Source organism: Bidens hawaiensis, unplaced genomic scaffold, assembly GCF_021521415.1.
Source record: "Bidens hawaiensis isolate Kalapana, Puna unplaced genomic scaffold, B.hawaiensis_p1.1 tig00011228_1, whole genome shotgun sequence".
NCBI lineage: Eukaryota > Viridiplantae > Streptophyta > Magnoliopsida > Asterales > Asteraceae > Bidens > Bidens hawaiensis.
Genome location: NW_027491873.1, coordinates 649,716 through 664,523, shown reverse-complemented (window position 1 = coordinate 664,523; position 14,808 = coordinate 649,716). Strand labels below are relative to the sequence as shown.

The following is a 14,808-nucleotide window of genomic DNA, read 5'->3' as shown; positions in this document are numbered from 1 at the left end:
GTACATACGCATGTTCTATATTTTAAAATTTTAATTAAAAAATAATATAAATAAGATCCCCATCTCAGCCATATCTATGTTCCACAACTCTCTTACGTCTCTCTCCTCTCGCGTATATATATGTACTCTAGTCCTATTTCAAAAATGAGAGAATAAATTCGGAAAGGGGGGTAATACCCGTGAAGTTAATATGGCCATCAATGGCACAGGTGTTCGAGTTGATGAACCAACACTTGTACCCTTGTTGGATCATTCATCTTCAAACGTCGACGTAACTTCGAAAACCACTAGCCAAGATCTTCAACTCCCGTTTCACCAACGATTCTTGATCGAATCCAAGAAGCTATGGCACATAGTCGGCCCAGCCATCTTCAGCCGCATAGCTTCCTATTCCATGTTCGTCATCACACAAGCCTTCGCTGGACATCTCGGTGATCTTGAACTCGCAGCCATCTCTATTGCCACAAGTGTCATCCTCGGCTTCGACTTCGGCCTCTTGGTATAGTGATCTTTAATTTGTTAGTTATCTAGCTCTCTACCAATACTCGATCAATCAATGGACGTAGCTTTGTTGGGGCTAGGGGTGGCCCGGCCCCCTCTGTTTTTTCGCGCTCGTAGTGTAAAGTTATCCTTTTTAGGCCGAAATTTTTATATATAGTGTAAATTTACCCGTTTCTAACCGAAATTTTGAGCCCGGCCCCTCCGTTTTTTGCACGGTAGTGTAAATTTATTCTTTTTTTCCTGAAAATTATTATACATGGTGAAAATTTACCTGTTTCCGACTGAAATTTTGAGTCCGGCCTCCTCCGTTTTTTCACTCGGCAGTGTAAATTTACCTTTTTTCAGCCGAAAATTTTTATACATGGTTTAAATTCACTCGTTTCCGACCGAAATTTTGAGCCCACCCCCTTTAGTGTATGAATATTTTTATACATATTAAGTCCGGCCTCCTCGACGTGTATGTCCAAGCTTCGCCACTGAATCAATCATCTATCTATGTCACTAATATATATTAATTTACAAGATATGGGATTTGGTTATAATTAGTTTCATAATACTAATATAAATAGTTAATTAATAATACGTACCAATGCTTTTATTTTATAGTTGGGGATGGCTAGTGCTTTGGAGACACTATGCGGCCAAGCATACGGAGCCAAAAACTACAAAATGTTAGGGGTGTATCTTCAACGTTCATGGATTGTGCTTTTCGGATGTTGTATAATAATTTTACCCTTATACATATTCGCTTCACCGGTGCTAAAACTGCTGGGCCAACCCGCGGACATAGCTGAACTCTCGGGGGTGGTGTCAATGAGCTTAATCCCACTTCACTTCAGCCTATGCGTTCAGTTCCCATTACAACGGTTTCTTCAAAGTCAGCTTAAAACATACGTAATTGCGTGGGTGTCACTCTTTGCGTTGGTGGTTCATTCGGCTATGAGTTGGCTCGTGGTGGCGCGGTTACAACTAGGACTTGTTGGGACCGTTGTGACGTTGAATATCTCGTGGTGGTTAATTGTTTTGGGGTTGTTGGCTTACACGATGTTCGGTGGTTGCCCCGAAACTTGGGGTGGGTTTTCAATGGAAGCATTTTCGGGATTGTGGGCGTTTGTTAAACTTTCGGCAGCTTCCGGGGTTATGTTGTGGTAATTTTTTAATTTTTCTATACTAAGTTTTACATTTACGGCGGCGGCCATCAATTTTTTAGGCTCATAATTTTTTTTAAAATATAAGATACCCTTAACTTATGACATTAAAACATGTCTTGTTTTTCTTTCTTCCAAGACTTTAATTTTTGTTTTTAAAATTGATTGAAATGTGCTGGTCGATTTGAAATTTATACGATTCGATTTAATGATTTATTGTTTGCTTTCAACTTTGGAATTTTGAGTCGTTTATTTCTTTTTGTTTAATAATCCTTTTCATTTTTTTAAATATACGGTTATGAATGTGTATAAGTGTATTATATTGATGAATAATCTAATTTATTTGATAAATTTTAATACAAATAAACTATTTTTAAGTAAAAGAATAGGTTTCTTAAATTGTTAAACCCGACCGGTTTTGGCAACTCATCTAAGTTTACTTGTTTGGTTTGTGATTTTTCAAAAAATTAAAGACCTTGAAGGCTCTAATGTTTTTTTTCCAACATCAAATATTCACATGTATATCGCCTACAAAACTACCGCAGTAATTTGATTTGATTTTTTTTGTTACCTCGGTTCATTTTTTATTATCTTGTTGGTTTCTGAAAATCAATTTTTCTTATAACAATTTCATTATTTTCTTTCTTATTTATTAAAATGTCGTACCACAAAAATTAAATTTTAATTGATTTAAAAATGACTTTAACTGTAGTTTTCCTTTTTCTTGATATGGTCTTATGGCGCATGCTTATCATATTATTGTGACGATTCCATTTTATACTTGGCTTTTGGGGCACGCTGTAGATTTTACTCTTCTTAAAAATTATATATTTTCCCTGGTGCATATGTATGGTGTAAATGTTCTCACGTAAGATGCTTCACTTAAAAAAGAACACGTGTCAGTATATATGTAGATGAAAACTTTTGTAAAACTTTAGTAAAAATCAATCCTTTTCTAACAGCAAATTTTGTCCATTATAAAATCTTTTATTTATCTTGCAAAGATTTGAACTTATTATCTTACTTAAATTTAGAAAACGATTTGGTAAAAAGGCCGCTTATCGTCTTGATTTTTCCTCATTTAAAACCCAACGTCATTTACATTATTGTATGTAAGTTTATCTACATTACCTGTTTTTTATATTAATTTAAATAATAATAATAATAATGCAGTTTGGAGAACTGGTACTACAGAATTCTGATTGTGATGACAGGAAACTTGGAGAATGCAAAAATTGCAGTTGATGCTTTGTCAATATGGTAAAAGCTAAACCCCACCCCCCACTCCCTTAAAAGCACCAATTATATTTTTTTGTTTAATTTTTATTTATCAACATTCTAAGATAAAGCACTAAGTCAAAAACATGATTATTATCATTTGGACATTTCCTTAATAAAGAGTTCGCTAAAGTGTCTTTATTGTGTTATCTAGATATGGTCTTGGTTACCTGATACATCGTCTTTTTGGTCCTTATTGGACCAACAAATGGTTAACAAGTTCAATACTCTATGATTTATGATACCAATAATGTTACACCTTTTTATGATTAATTTCATATTTAAATTGTTTAACATGTTATATAAAAAGCAAAGTGTTTTGAAGTCACTCGATCGGTCAAATATAGTTTTACTATTTACTTATAACATGTTATATGTTAGTTTAAATAGAAGGACTTTAGAAATACTTTTTGAACAGGTACACACAAACTTAAGATTTTAAGATTTTAACTAATGTAGAATAAGTTAATTCATGTGACTAATTTTATAAATATTTATTTGCCTTTTTCTTTTTGTGTGTAGCATGTCTATCAATGGCTTTGAACTCATGATTCCTCTTGGATTTTTTGCTGGAACCGGGTATGGATTTGGTCAAACTTCCGTTTATATTATATTTTATATGTTTATATATACAACATCTTTTTCATAAGTTATAAAAGTGAAATATATGTTGATAGTGTATATATCTTGCATTTACATGTAGTGATGTAACGCTTGTGTGGTTATGTGATTCAGAGTCAGGGTTGCAAATGAGTTAGGAGCAGGCAACGGCAAAGGCGCTAGATTCGCTACTATAGTTTCAGTTACCACATCATCAATTATAGGTGTTGCCTTTTGGGTATTAATTATGTTATTCCACAATGAGCTTGCGTTAATATTCACAAATAGTGAACCGGTATTGGATGCTGTGAGCAAACTTTCACTTCTCTTGGCCTTTACCATTCTTTTAAATAGTGTTCAGCCCGTCCTATCAGGTACCCTCGCCTTGGTGGCCATGAATGTTTTATGTTTGAAATATGTATATTTCTTTTGTTTCTAGACGATGACTAATACTATGTAAATGGTTTAATCTAATAGGTGTTGCGGTTGGGTCCGGATGGCAATCATATGTAGCATACATTAACTTAGGATGCTACTATTTGATAGGAGTCCCTATGGGACTCATCATGGGATGGGTTCTCCATCTCGGGGTCATGGTATGTATTATTTTTTTCCATATTCCAATTTTATTAACATTGAATAGTTACATTTTTGGTAAAACGGGCAGGTCGGATAACACATAAACAAATTTTTATCATTTGTTAAGCTTTATAAATAATTTAGCCCAAAGTATGATGCAAATTTATACTGATATATAATTGGAGTACATTTTTAGCAACTTTCAATCTTTGTTTCTGTTTAAAAAGATCTAACGTTGTATCGTTTGTAGGGTATATGGGCTGGGATGATCTTCGGAGGAACTGCATTTCAAACGGTGGTGTTAGGTATCATCACAAGTCGTTGTAATTGGGAACTGGAGGTAATTAGTTTATTCAAACTCAATACTTTCCAACTAGAGTTAGATAATGTATTATGCTAGATGATCTTAATTACAAAATTTTGTTTGTTAAAATTTGGCAGGCACAGAAAGCCAGTAAGCATGTAAAGAAGTGGGCAGTTGTGCATTGAAGATGACAATAATTATGGTGCCAATCGCTTCTTGTTCTTGCATCTAATTAATTATTTTTGTTATAGTATTCACATGTAACTATGCACACCAATATTGGAAATTTAGCAATGAAAAGTTAGCTTTTTTTGTTTCTTGTTCTTTACCATTTTCTTTGGTCGCATTGCATGCGCCATCTGGTTTGATTGTGACATTGCAAGAAGATGTCAAAATATGCTTAACTAAAACACTACTTGTTACACGAGACAGACACGATACATCACACATAAAGAAGTAGCCAAACCAAAACATCTAGCCATGTTTGAAACGAAAGCTAAAATTAATTAGCATGAAAATGACAACCCTACATTTTTGTTCCGACAAATAAAGGTATGTCGAATTGACATATGGACTAACAACCGTGCTGTCACCATGTCTAGAACATTAAACAAGCAGAACATCCAACATGCGTTTAGGTTAAATTTTTAGGTGAACCAAAATAGTAGGCTGTAGGCATGATACTTTTTATGGTTATAATATGTGTGGTCAATCCTCCATTTGTCCATGTATATGTTGGTTATGACTTTTAAGTCACTGGAGTAATGTTTGAGATCTAAAGGGTAATTATGGCAAGTCTAAATGGTTTTACATTTGAGCTTAACTATATGTCCATGACAAGGTTAAATCTATTAATTTAAACAAGTTTAGTAAACAACATCGACCTAAGTTGGTCAACAAAGTTAAGCTAGAAGAGTACTATGATAACATGAACAAGTTATAAAGTTATCTTTAAAGAATAGTGTTATAAGAAGAGAGTCGGAAAGGGATATAAATGATTAAATAGAACAAAGAAAATAAATCCAAAAAAAGTTGACTAAAAACAAATAATAGTTATATGTAAATGGTAGATAATAAAAAAAAAAGACTAAAAAACCTAGAGTTAAGAAAATAAGGTCTCCTGATCAACAGAATACCAATGGTTAAGAACTTAAGATGGATGAGTAGATTTTAAGGGTATGTTTAGAATAGGTTGTCATTATTGCCTTTTATTTAAATTATAACTTTTTCACACGTTCACATTCTTTTGTAAAAAAACTTATGCCATAAAATCAAACATTATTTCATCTTTAATTGAATATGATATTGTTGTATACAAAATTTTTAAAATTACTACAAGTCTTAATCTTAATTGTATTCTATATCGATTCGGCTGAATTAAAATGATGGGCTTGAAGCTTCACGTGGGCTGCATCAAACGGAAAAGAAAAAGGGAAAGGGAATTAATACGGCCCAGATGATGTGGGCTTTGAATGCAAATAATATTTTCGGGCTATGTGGGCCTAACGAGTTGAAAGAATTATTGTGTGTTTCCAAGTTGAATGGTTTACATAGAGAGAAAAAAAATGTTACAATTGTATAGTGTTATAAAACTCGACGCCTAGGCACTACTCGGCACTTCACTGTACTGTTTTTCTTTTTTATTGTTAAAAAATCGGAATCGGTCCTAGGCGACCCAACTCTGTCTTAGGCGATCCAAATCGAAACTAGGTGGCTTTACTCGGCCTAGGCTGTCCAACTCGGTCTTAAAACTTTTTTGACTATTATTAAAAAAACTCAATTTATCCCAGAGTCCACCATTGTTATCATCAAATTCAAAGTTTTAAACCCTCAAACCTCATATTCAAGTTCAATTGAGGTACGTATTTCATCAATTGAGGCATGTTCTTAAACTAATATGTAAGTATTATTCACTGTGTTGCAAAAATCGATAGTCGCCAGTCGAGCGGTGGGGTAGAAACTAGCGATTAATCGAGATTAATCGGATCGGACTTTAAGGTATATTTTTCAGTTTTATATATATACGCACACATGTTTAAATGTAATTTACAGTTTTATGCATACAAAACATGTTTTGGTTGGACACTGGTTGAAATCTCGTTGGAAACCAATGATTTTTGCTGGAATCTCGTCGAAAACCACTGATTTTGTTCAGACTCTCGCCGGAAAGCGTTGATTTGGTCATAATCTCGTCGAAAACCGCGATTTTGGTCGGATTTGACCGTTGACCGATTAATGGGCCGAATAGGCCAAAATTAATCAATGAAGTGGGGACAAGCGATTAATCAGGGATTAATCGGTGCCTAGTCGGGGTTTTTGCAACACTTATTATTCATTGGTTTTTGTATTTTTTTTCTTTGTATTTTTTAGAATATTTAGTCAACTTTTGATATTTGATACATATATAATCTCCGAAATATTAGTTTATTTATAAAATACCATGTTCGAATGCTTTCTGAGTACACCTCGCCTAGACCGAGTACTCGCAACTTCCTAGTCAATCGTCCTGGAGCGTCTAACGACTTTTGCAACCTTGCTATACGTATTGGTCATATTTTTTATATTAAGTGATATGGTAAATTGATTAAATAGCAAAATATTATATTTGTATTTGACTGTTTTATCTCGAAAACTGTCGTATTTGAGAGGATTAGAAAAATAAGACGGCATTTGTAGTGAACTGTAATACCTAATTCCGGTTTTTACGTTTTCAGAAAAAATCACTTTATGAATTCTATAACTTGTCAAAATAGACTGTTTAAAGACATGATAAAGTGCTTACTTCATGTCTCTTTGCATCAACACATTTTTCTTTCAATAAAACATTCGATAAATCTCTAGTTATATCGCATTTGCATTATATTATTTAGCCAGTCACTAAAAGATCAGGTATAAGGCATTGTATACGCAGTATATCTCTATTACGCTATACAAAGATTAGACAAATAAATAGAAACAATAGTGTAATGTTTGAAGGGTAAGCGTGAATGCGTGATTAAGGGGGTGTTTAGGATTCGTTATTTTAGGTCCTTGTAGCTTATAACTTATTAATTATAAGTTATAAGATGTTTGAAAAAGTTAAGTTTTGTAAGTGTATAAGGAGACAAAATAAGGAATCCCAAACACCCCCTTAAGTGAAAGAAACGATATGTAAGATACATAACAACCAAGTGATACAAAACAATGTTTGAAGTTAAATGCGAATCAACCCATGTACTGTATAGGTGACAAATACCGATACATTATTTTTTAAAAAAATTATATATATATATATATATCTTATATGTGAAAATATGTATTGTATATTCTAACGATTTTAAAAACTAATTCAAAAAATATGTAAATATTAATATAGAACTTGGTTTCGGAAATAATTAATTAATATTTAAAGGTAAAATGATAAAACAAATGTATTTTATTAGTATAATTAGTTTTTTTAAAATTATATCATTATCAAAAAGATATAAATTTTATTTAATTAGTTAGAACGACGTGGAGAAAATGATGAAAAGTGATATAGACTTAAAATCTAACAATCCCAAGGTTGGTAATTTTTTATTTTATTTTATTTTTTTGAAAGACAAAATATCTTAAACACACAACAGTCCTAAGTTTAAAAATCATAAAAGAAAAAGAAATTATATATATATATATATATATGTATGTATGGTCAAGTTATTTTATAAAAGGAAATAAAAATGAGAAGATGAGAAAGATTTCTAACCACATAAAAAAACATTTCAAAAAAATAAATAAAAGAATCATAACTCAAAATTTAATAAAAAAAACAAAAAATGTAAAAACACAAAAATATTTCCACCGCCCATCTCGTTCTCATAAAAAAATACAATGGTAAGTGAAAAAAGTCGTTTATTTTTGTTTATTATTTTGTTTTGTGTTTATTTGTTTATATTACTTAACATTGTGTTATATTTTGTTCGGCATTGTGTTATATTTTGCGATATATTGTGTCTTTTTTTAGTTATAATTGTGTATTTTGTTCATTTTCGTCATTGTGTCTTTGATCTCTCCGTTGTGTCTTTTTGTCATTTTTTTAATTTTTTTTGAACGGGAATGATGGCGGAAACATTTTAATTTTTTTTATTTTTTTTGTTTTTTATTTATATTTTGAGTTATGATTTTTTTATTATTTTTTTTTTGAATTTATTTTTAAGAGGTTTTTTGTGTAATCAAAAATCATTTTCACACTTCTCATTTTTGTCTATCTTTTTATTATAACTTTAGCCTACACACACACACACATATAGGGGATAGTGAATATAAGGCTGTCATACACCTAAGTTAGATGCAAAACTTATCAAAACTACATAGTTTTAATTAAATCTAACTAAATCCCTTATTTCTCATATTTCCTTTTATCCTTCTAACACTAATTTTCCCATCGATCGTGTCTTCTATAAATTGGTCATCTACTTCTCTGATCCTACAATGAACACATATATACCTATATAATTAAGGTTAGTGAAAAACAAATTTTAAATTAATTATGTATGTGTGAACTAGATTACAAATTGTTTTCCTGATTTGTGATGCTTGCTTTTCATCATTAATGTCAATTTTAAATAATATTCAATTTCTTGTTTCTAGTTCATCGTGAAGAATATGTGTCTTGAATTTTAAAAATCAACTTTCTTTGTTTATTTTTTTCATACTAGTAGTAATTCGAATTACATCAATTGAATATCAGTTTTATCTTTTGTTGATGTATGACAGATACAAATCAATGGATTTAGAAGTCCATGACGAAGCTTTTGAAACAAATTGTAACATCCTAAAATTTTAATGATGAATAAAGGAAGTTATGTTTAGTGATTTCGCGTAATTAATTAATATCGGGTAAGGAGCGGGTCTTGGACTTGGATTAATTGAGATGGGTTAAATGAGAATGGGATTTCAGGGATATAAATACCCCCAAAACCCCAAAATATCTTCATTTCCATCATTTTCCTAAAAACACTCCAAAACATACACACCACCTACGACCGCCGGCGGCAGCCGAGGAGAGGGAGAGCGAGGTCCGAGAGAGAGAGAGCGGTTGGTTGTGATTAAGCAAGTAAACGAGATCCAAACAAGCCCAAAAATGTATGATTCTTGATCTTTGAAGTTTAAAGATCCGAGCTTTTAGTGTATAAACGACCGAAAATGGTCGGGAAGCGTAGTGGGTGATGTTGAACCGTAACAAGGGTGTTAAAATCGCTCGAAATGTTGGACAGAAACCGAAACTGCGGCTATCTGGGCAACTTCGCCTTCATCTGGGCAACTTCGCCTTCAAAGCGATGAACTTCGCCTGCAAGCCAAGTTCGCCTGATGAACTTCGCCTGCAAGCTAAGTTCGCCTGATGGCAACTTCGCTGTAAAGTTAAGTTCGCCTAACTGGCAACTTCGCCTGAAGCAAAGTTCGCCTGATGACAACTTCGCTGTAAAGCTAAGTTCGCCTGATAACTTCGCCTAGAGCGAAGTTCGCCTGAGGTTTAACTTCGCCTAAAGCCAAGTTCGCCTAAATGGTAACTTCGCCTAAAGCCAAGTTCGCCTAAATGGTAACTTCGCCTAAAGCGAAGTTCGCCTAAATGGTAACTTCGCCTAAAGCCAAGTTCGTTTAGAAAATAAATTAAAAATCTAATGAAAAATGTGTTAAGACAGTTAATGGAAATAAAATTTTTTTTTCAAGCTGACCTGGCAGCTCGACCCCAGCCAGGGGCTCTGCCCCTTGGACCCTGCTAGGGGCTGCCGCCCCTAGACCCCGCTGCCAGGGGCGCTGCCCCCGGACCCCCGTTCGTTGTGGGTCATATAAAGATAGAAATACATTATGAGAAGTGATAGTTAATTGATACGTATACTTGTTATACAGTCAGCCGTGCACAACTGAAGAAAGGGATTACGATCAACGGTGAACGTAACCGTGTTCAGGTGAGTTTCTAGCCCCATTCCTTGTTATGCTTTCGAGGCTGTGTGCATACTTGATGTGTTGTTAATACATTTATCCTAAGTGATAAGTGTATGCCCTATGTGATATATGTGATATGTATGAATGATTGCTTGATGGTACGTGAACGGTCTTCGGATATGGCACGTACTGTCAGGTTGTAATGTTAAGTATAAGGTAAGTATGATATGTATGCTCATGCGTATAAATGTGATAAAGTTAATAAAGGAAGGAAATAATGATGTATGGTTGTATGGTTACGAAAAGGGTACCGAGCCCTAATAATACTCGAGGTATGATGTATGGTTGTATGGTAACGAAAAGGGAATCGAACCCTTCTAATATTCGAAAACTAGGGACCAGACCCTTATAATATCAGTGATGATAGGGACCAGACCCTTATAATATCTGTGATGTTAGGGAATCGAACCCTTCTAATATTCGAAAACTAGGGACCAGACCCTTATAATATCTGTGATGATAGGGACCAGACCCTTATAATATCTGTGATGTTAGGGAATCGAACCCTTCTAATATTCGAAAACTAGGGACCAGACCCTTATAATATCTGTGATGATAGGGACCAGACCCTTATAATATCTGTGATGTTAGGGAATCGAACCCTTCTAATATTCGAAAACTAAGGACCAGACCCTTATAATATCTGTGAGGTTATAGGGCGAAAGGCTCTTTAGAAAGTATGATTATGTATGTAAGGAAAGTATGAAGGTAAAAATGAACGTATGATTATGTATGTAAAGAAAGTATGAAAGTAAAAGCACTTAGGTGTATAAGAAAGAAAGTTAAGAGATTAAGTATGAAATGTAAGAATGTATTGTATGATTATGTGATTAACTAGAACTCACTCAGCGTAGCTGACTTTTAGTATGCACGCAGGTGAGTAGGATGAGGCAGCTCGCTTGAGGAGACACATGGCACTGAACAAGAATCTGGCATCTGAAGACTTATGATGTGTTAATTTTAATGCTTTAATGTGAAAGACAATGAATGTTTTGAGACAAGTTATGAATTATGTAATGTTTTATGAAAGTTTTATATTCCGCATAAATGTTTTAATTAACTCTGATATTTAGAACTGTGTTTATGAGTAAATCCAACACGAAAGTAGGGTTACCGGTAACGGGGCCTTACACAAATTTAATTGATCGTATTGATTCAGAAGGGCTTTTGGTCATTAACAACGATTCAGATGTTGAAATATTTGTTCAAGGTATGAGAAAGAGGCTAGTGATATAATGGGAAAGGTTTTCGATACTCCCGATGATTCTTATGATCTCTATAATCGCTATGCATTTTCACATGGATTTGGAATACGTATTCATACGGCTCATAAAAATAGGACAACAAATGAGCATTGCCGAAAATTCTATGTATGCAACAAAAAAGGTTTTAAAGATTTGAAGTGTAAAAATTCCACAGAAGATGTTAAAAACGTCGTATAGATTTAAGGACCGGATGCAAAGCATGTATTCGGATTTCAAAACGTAAAGATGGGAAATGGTTCGTGGATATTTTTAACGATTCACACAATCATGAACTGACTGCTACTCCCACTAAAGTAATGAAACACCGGTCTCATGGGAAGTTTCACCGCTCATCGGCTTGCAAATCTCTAATGGCGAAACTAAGTCAATCCGGGTTGAAACCTTGTCAAATCAAGAAAGTCATTAATACCATGAAAAATCCACATGAAAATGATGTTACATCAAAGCAATGTTCTGACGTCTTAGCCGATCAACGAAAACAATACAAAGGTAAGGAGTTTTATGGGCTTACTAAACATTTTCAAGATAAATTACTAGAAAATCCTAACCTTTTTTTTATTGTGGATTTATTTGATGATGGGTCTCCGCGAAATATTTTATGGGCTGACGGGAGATCAAGAGACCATATATAAAATTTAGGGATGTTGTGGTCTTTGACGTCACATACATGACCAACAAATTTAAGATGCCATTTGCACCATTTGTCGGGGTTAATCATCATGGCCAGTCTATACTGTTTGGTGGTGCACTAATGGAGAACGAAAAACAAGATACTTTTGAATGGTTATTTCAAACTTTTATAAAGTGCATGTTTGATAAACATATATTAGCAATAATTACAGATCAAGATAAAACTATTTGCAATGCAATCAAAACAGTTTTTCCAAACACTCGACATCGTTATTGTTCATGGCATATTAAGAAACACGAGACCGAACATCTTCGAGGTCTTAAAGTTAATTATAGTGACTTTGAGGAGGATCACAAACAATGGAAAAAAAGTGATACAATTGAAGAATTTGAAACTCGTTGAGAATCTTTATGTGTTAAATATAATTTTGAAAGTGGAAGCTGGATAACGGAGATGTATAAGCAACGCAAATTATGGGCTAAAGCTTTCTTGAAAGATTGTTTTTTTGCTGGCATGACATCAAGTGGAAGAAGCAAGCATTCATTCTTTTTTTGATGGATATGTGAATTCAAATACCATGTTGAATGAGTTTGTAGTACAATATGATAAAGTTGTTGCCGGCTCGAAGGGCCGCCGAAGAAGATGAAGACTTCGCATGCATGAATTCTAAGCCGAATTTTTCTTCTGTGAACCCGATAGAGGCAAAAGCAAGTTCACGTTACACTAAACAGCTCTTTAAAGTATTCATGAATGAATGGACCCAAGCTACCTTCAATTTAACTCATGAGACAATTAGCAAGAGTTTAGAAGAAATCAGCTATAAGGTTGGACAATTGAATATTGATAAAATATTTTGGAGAAATGTTAAGTTTCGTCTCTCAGATAAGTTAGATGTTACTTGTTCATGTTCAAAGTTTGAAACATATGAGATGTTATGCAAGCATATCTTATATGTATTGAAGAAAAAAAATGTCCAAACCCTACCTGATCATTATATTTTACCTAGGTGGACACTTGATACTAGATTTAAGTTGATTGATTGCACTATTGAGATCGAAGACATACAAAGTGGGAATGAGGTCAGTGAATTAGCTTTATGGTGTGTTCAATCAAATTTTAGAAAAGCGACCGAACAAGCAGGAGACTCTCTATCTGAGATAAGGAAACTAAATACCATGTTGTTGAAGTTTTTAGAAGAACAAAGCATTCGAGCAAAGTCAAAACAGTCTGAGATTGATTCACTAGATTCCAATGTGGGAAGTTCGCAAGTGAATACGATGCCTCAAATTTCTGTTCGTGATCCACCATTTAATACTAAAACTAAAGGTCGTCCCAAAAATGCAACTAGAATCAAATCATCCCTAGAAGCAACAAAAAAAGAGAAAATGTTCTTACTGCAAGGAAGTGAGCCATTACATTAGCGGATGCCCGAAAAGAAAGGTAAGATCTACGCTCGTTAAAAATTAGTGACCAATTTTTTAGTTAATATAATTCACATAATTTATTTTTTCTTTCAGGAGGAGTCTTTGCTAGAAAGAGAAGGATGATTTATGAATAGGCTTGAAGATACATACAACGTTTATGGTTGTTTGAGTACTCCGTTGTTTAATTATAAGTTTAGTAGATACTAAGATTTTGGTTTTTTCTCATGATGCTATCAAATGGTGGATCTTTTTTTTATTTCAGTAAAATGTAGCACTTTAAATTTAAACTAGTATGCAACAACTTTAAATTTAAGCGGGTCATACACTTTATGTCTTTATTTTGACAAGTTATGGGTCAATTATACACAGTGGAATGTTGTTGGTATGTCCTACAAAAATGAAAATGAATAAATATAACAGACTTGGTATTAATGGGCTATTGTTGAAGGTATTTCATTTATGGTATTTGGGTAAAAAAGATGTTACTAGAATCAATGTACACATGTTGAACATTGCCTACGCTCGTATTGTTTATTTAGCTCGGTCACTAGGATAATTGGTTATGTTTTGCATGGTTGTATTCATTGTTCCTGTTGTTATGTCCTTGAGCATTAAGGTATAAAAGAAGTCATTTTTCCATACCAATTCGTTATAACAACACAAAAACGGAAACAGAAACAAAAAATAACACAAAGTCTATTATTAGTGGCATTAAAAGTTAAAATCATTAAGTATGCCAGTGTAAGAAAAACAAAGAAGTTATAACATTTCTAATCAAATTCTAGACTCCCATCAGTATGTGGTCAACTTTGACACAAGAAAAAAAAGAGTTGATTTTGACTTTTTTATCCACATTCCACTTTAGCTATCACCAAACTCAACTTACTTGACCCAACCCAAGCAATGCTACTGCAAACAGGTGGTAGGTGGTCTTCAGCCATCCATAGCTATGAGGATCAAGTTGTCTATGATCTAGTTATGGAAACCTTACTCATGCTCAACAGCATGCAATTGGAAACACAAACAGTTAGGTAAAGTAACATTAAGAATGATAATATTAGATAAGTGGAAGAATTCAAGCCCATGAAATTGAATGTATGATTGGATCTAAACC

The 14,808-nt window shown here is 33.6% G+C and overlaps 1 protein-coding gene across 1 annotated transcript; it reads left to right on the top strand.

Moving 5' to 3' along the window:
* The first annotated feature begins 160 nt into the window (after positions 1-160).
* LOC143537567 (protein DETOXIFICATION 27-like) lies at positions 161-4,604 on the top strand. Its single transcript, XM_077031313.1, has 8 exons — positions 161-499; positions 1,108-1,649; positions 2,823-2,909; positions 3,450-3,506; positions 3,663-3,901; positions 4,005-4,123; positions 4,357-4,446; positions 4,548-4,604. Exons 1-8 carry the CDS (start codon positions 191-193, stop codon positions 4,593-4,595), a joined length of 1,491 nt encoding a protein of 496 aa, XP_076887428.1. The 5' UTR covers positions 161-190; the 3' UTR covers positions 4,596-4,604.
* The last annotated feature ends 10,204 nt before the right edge of the window (positions 4,605-14,808 follow it).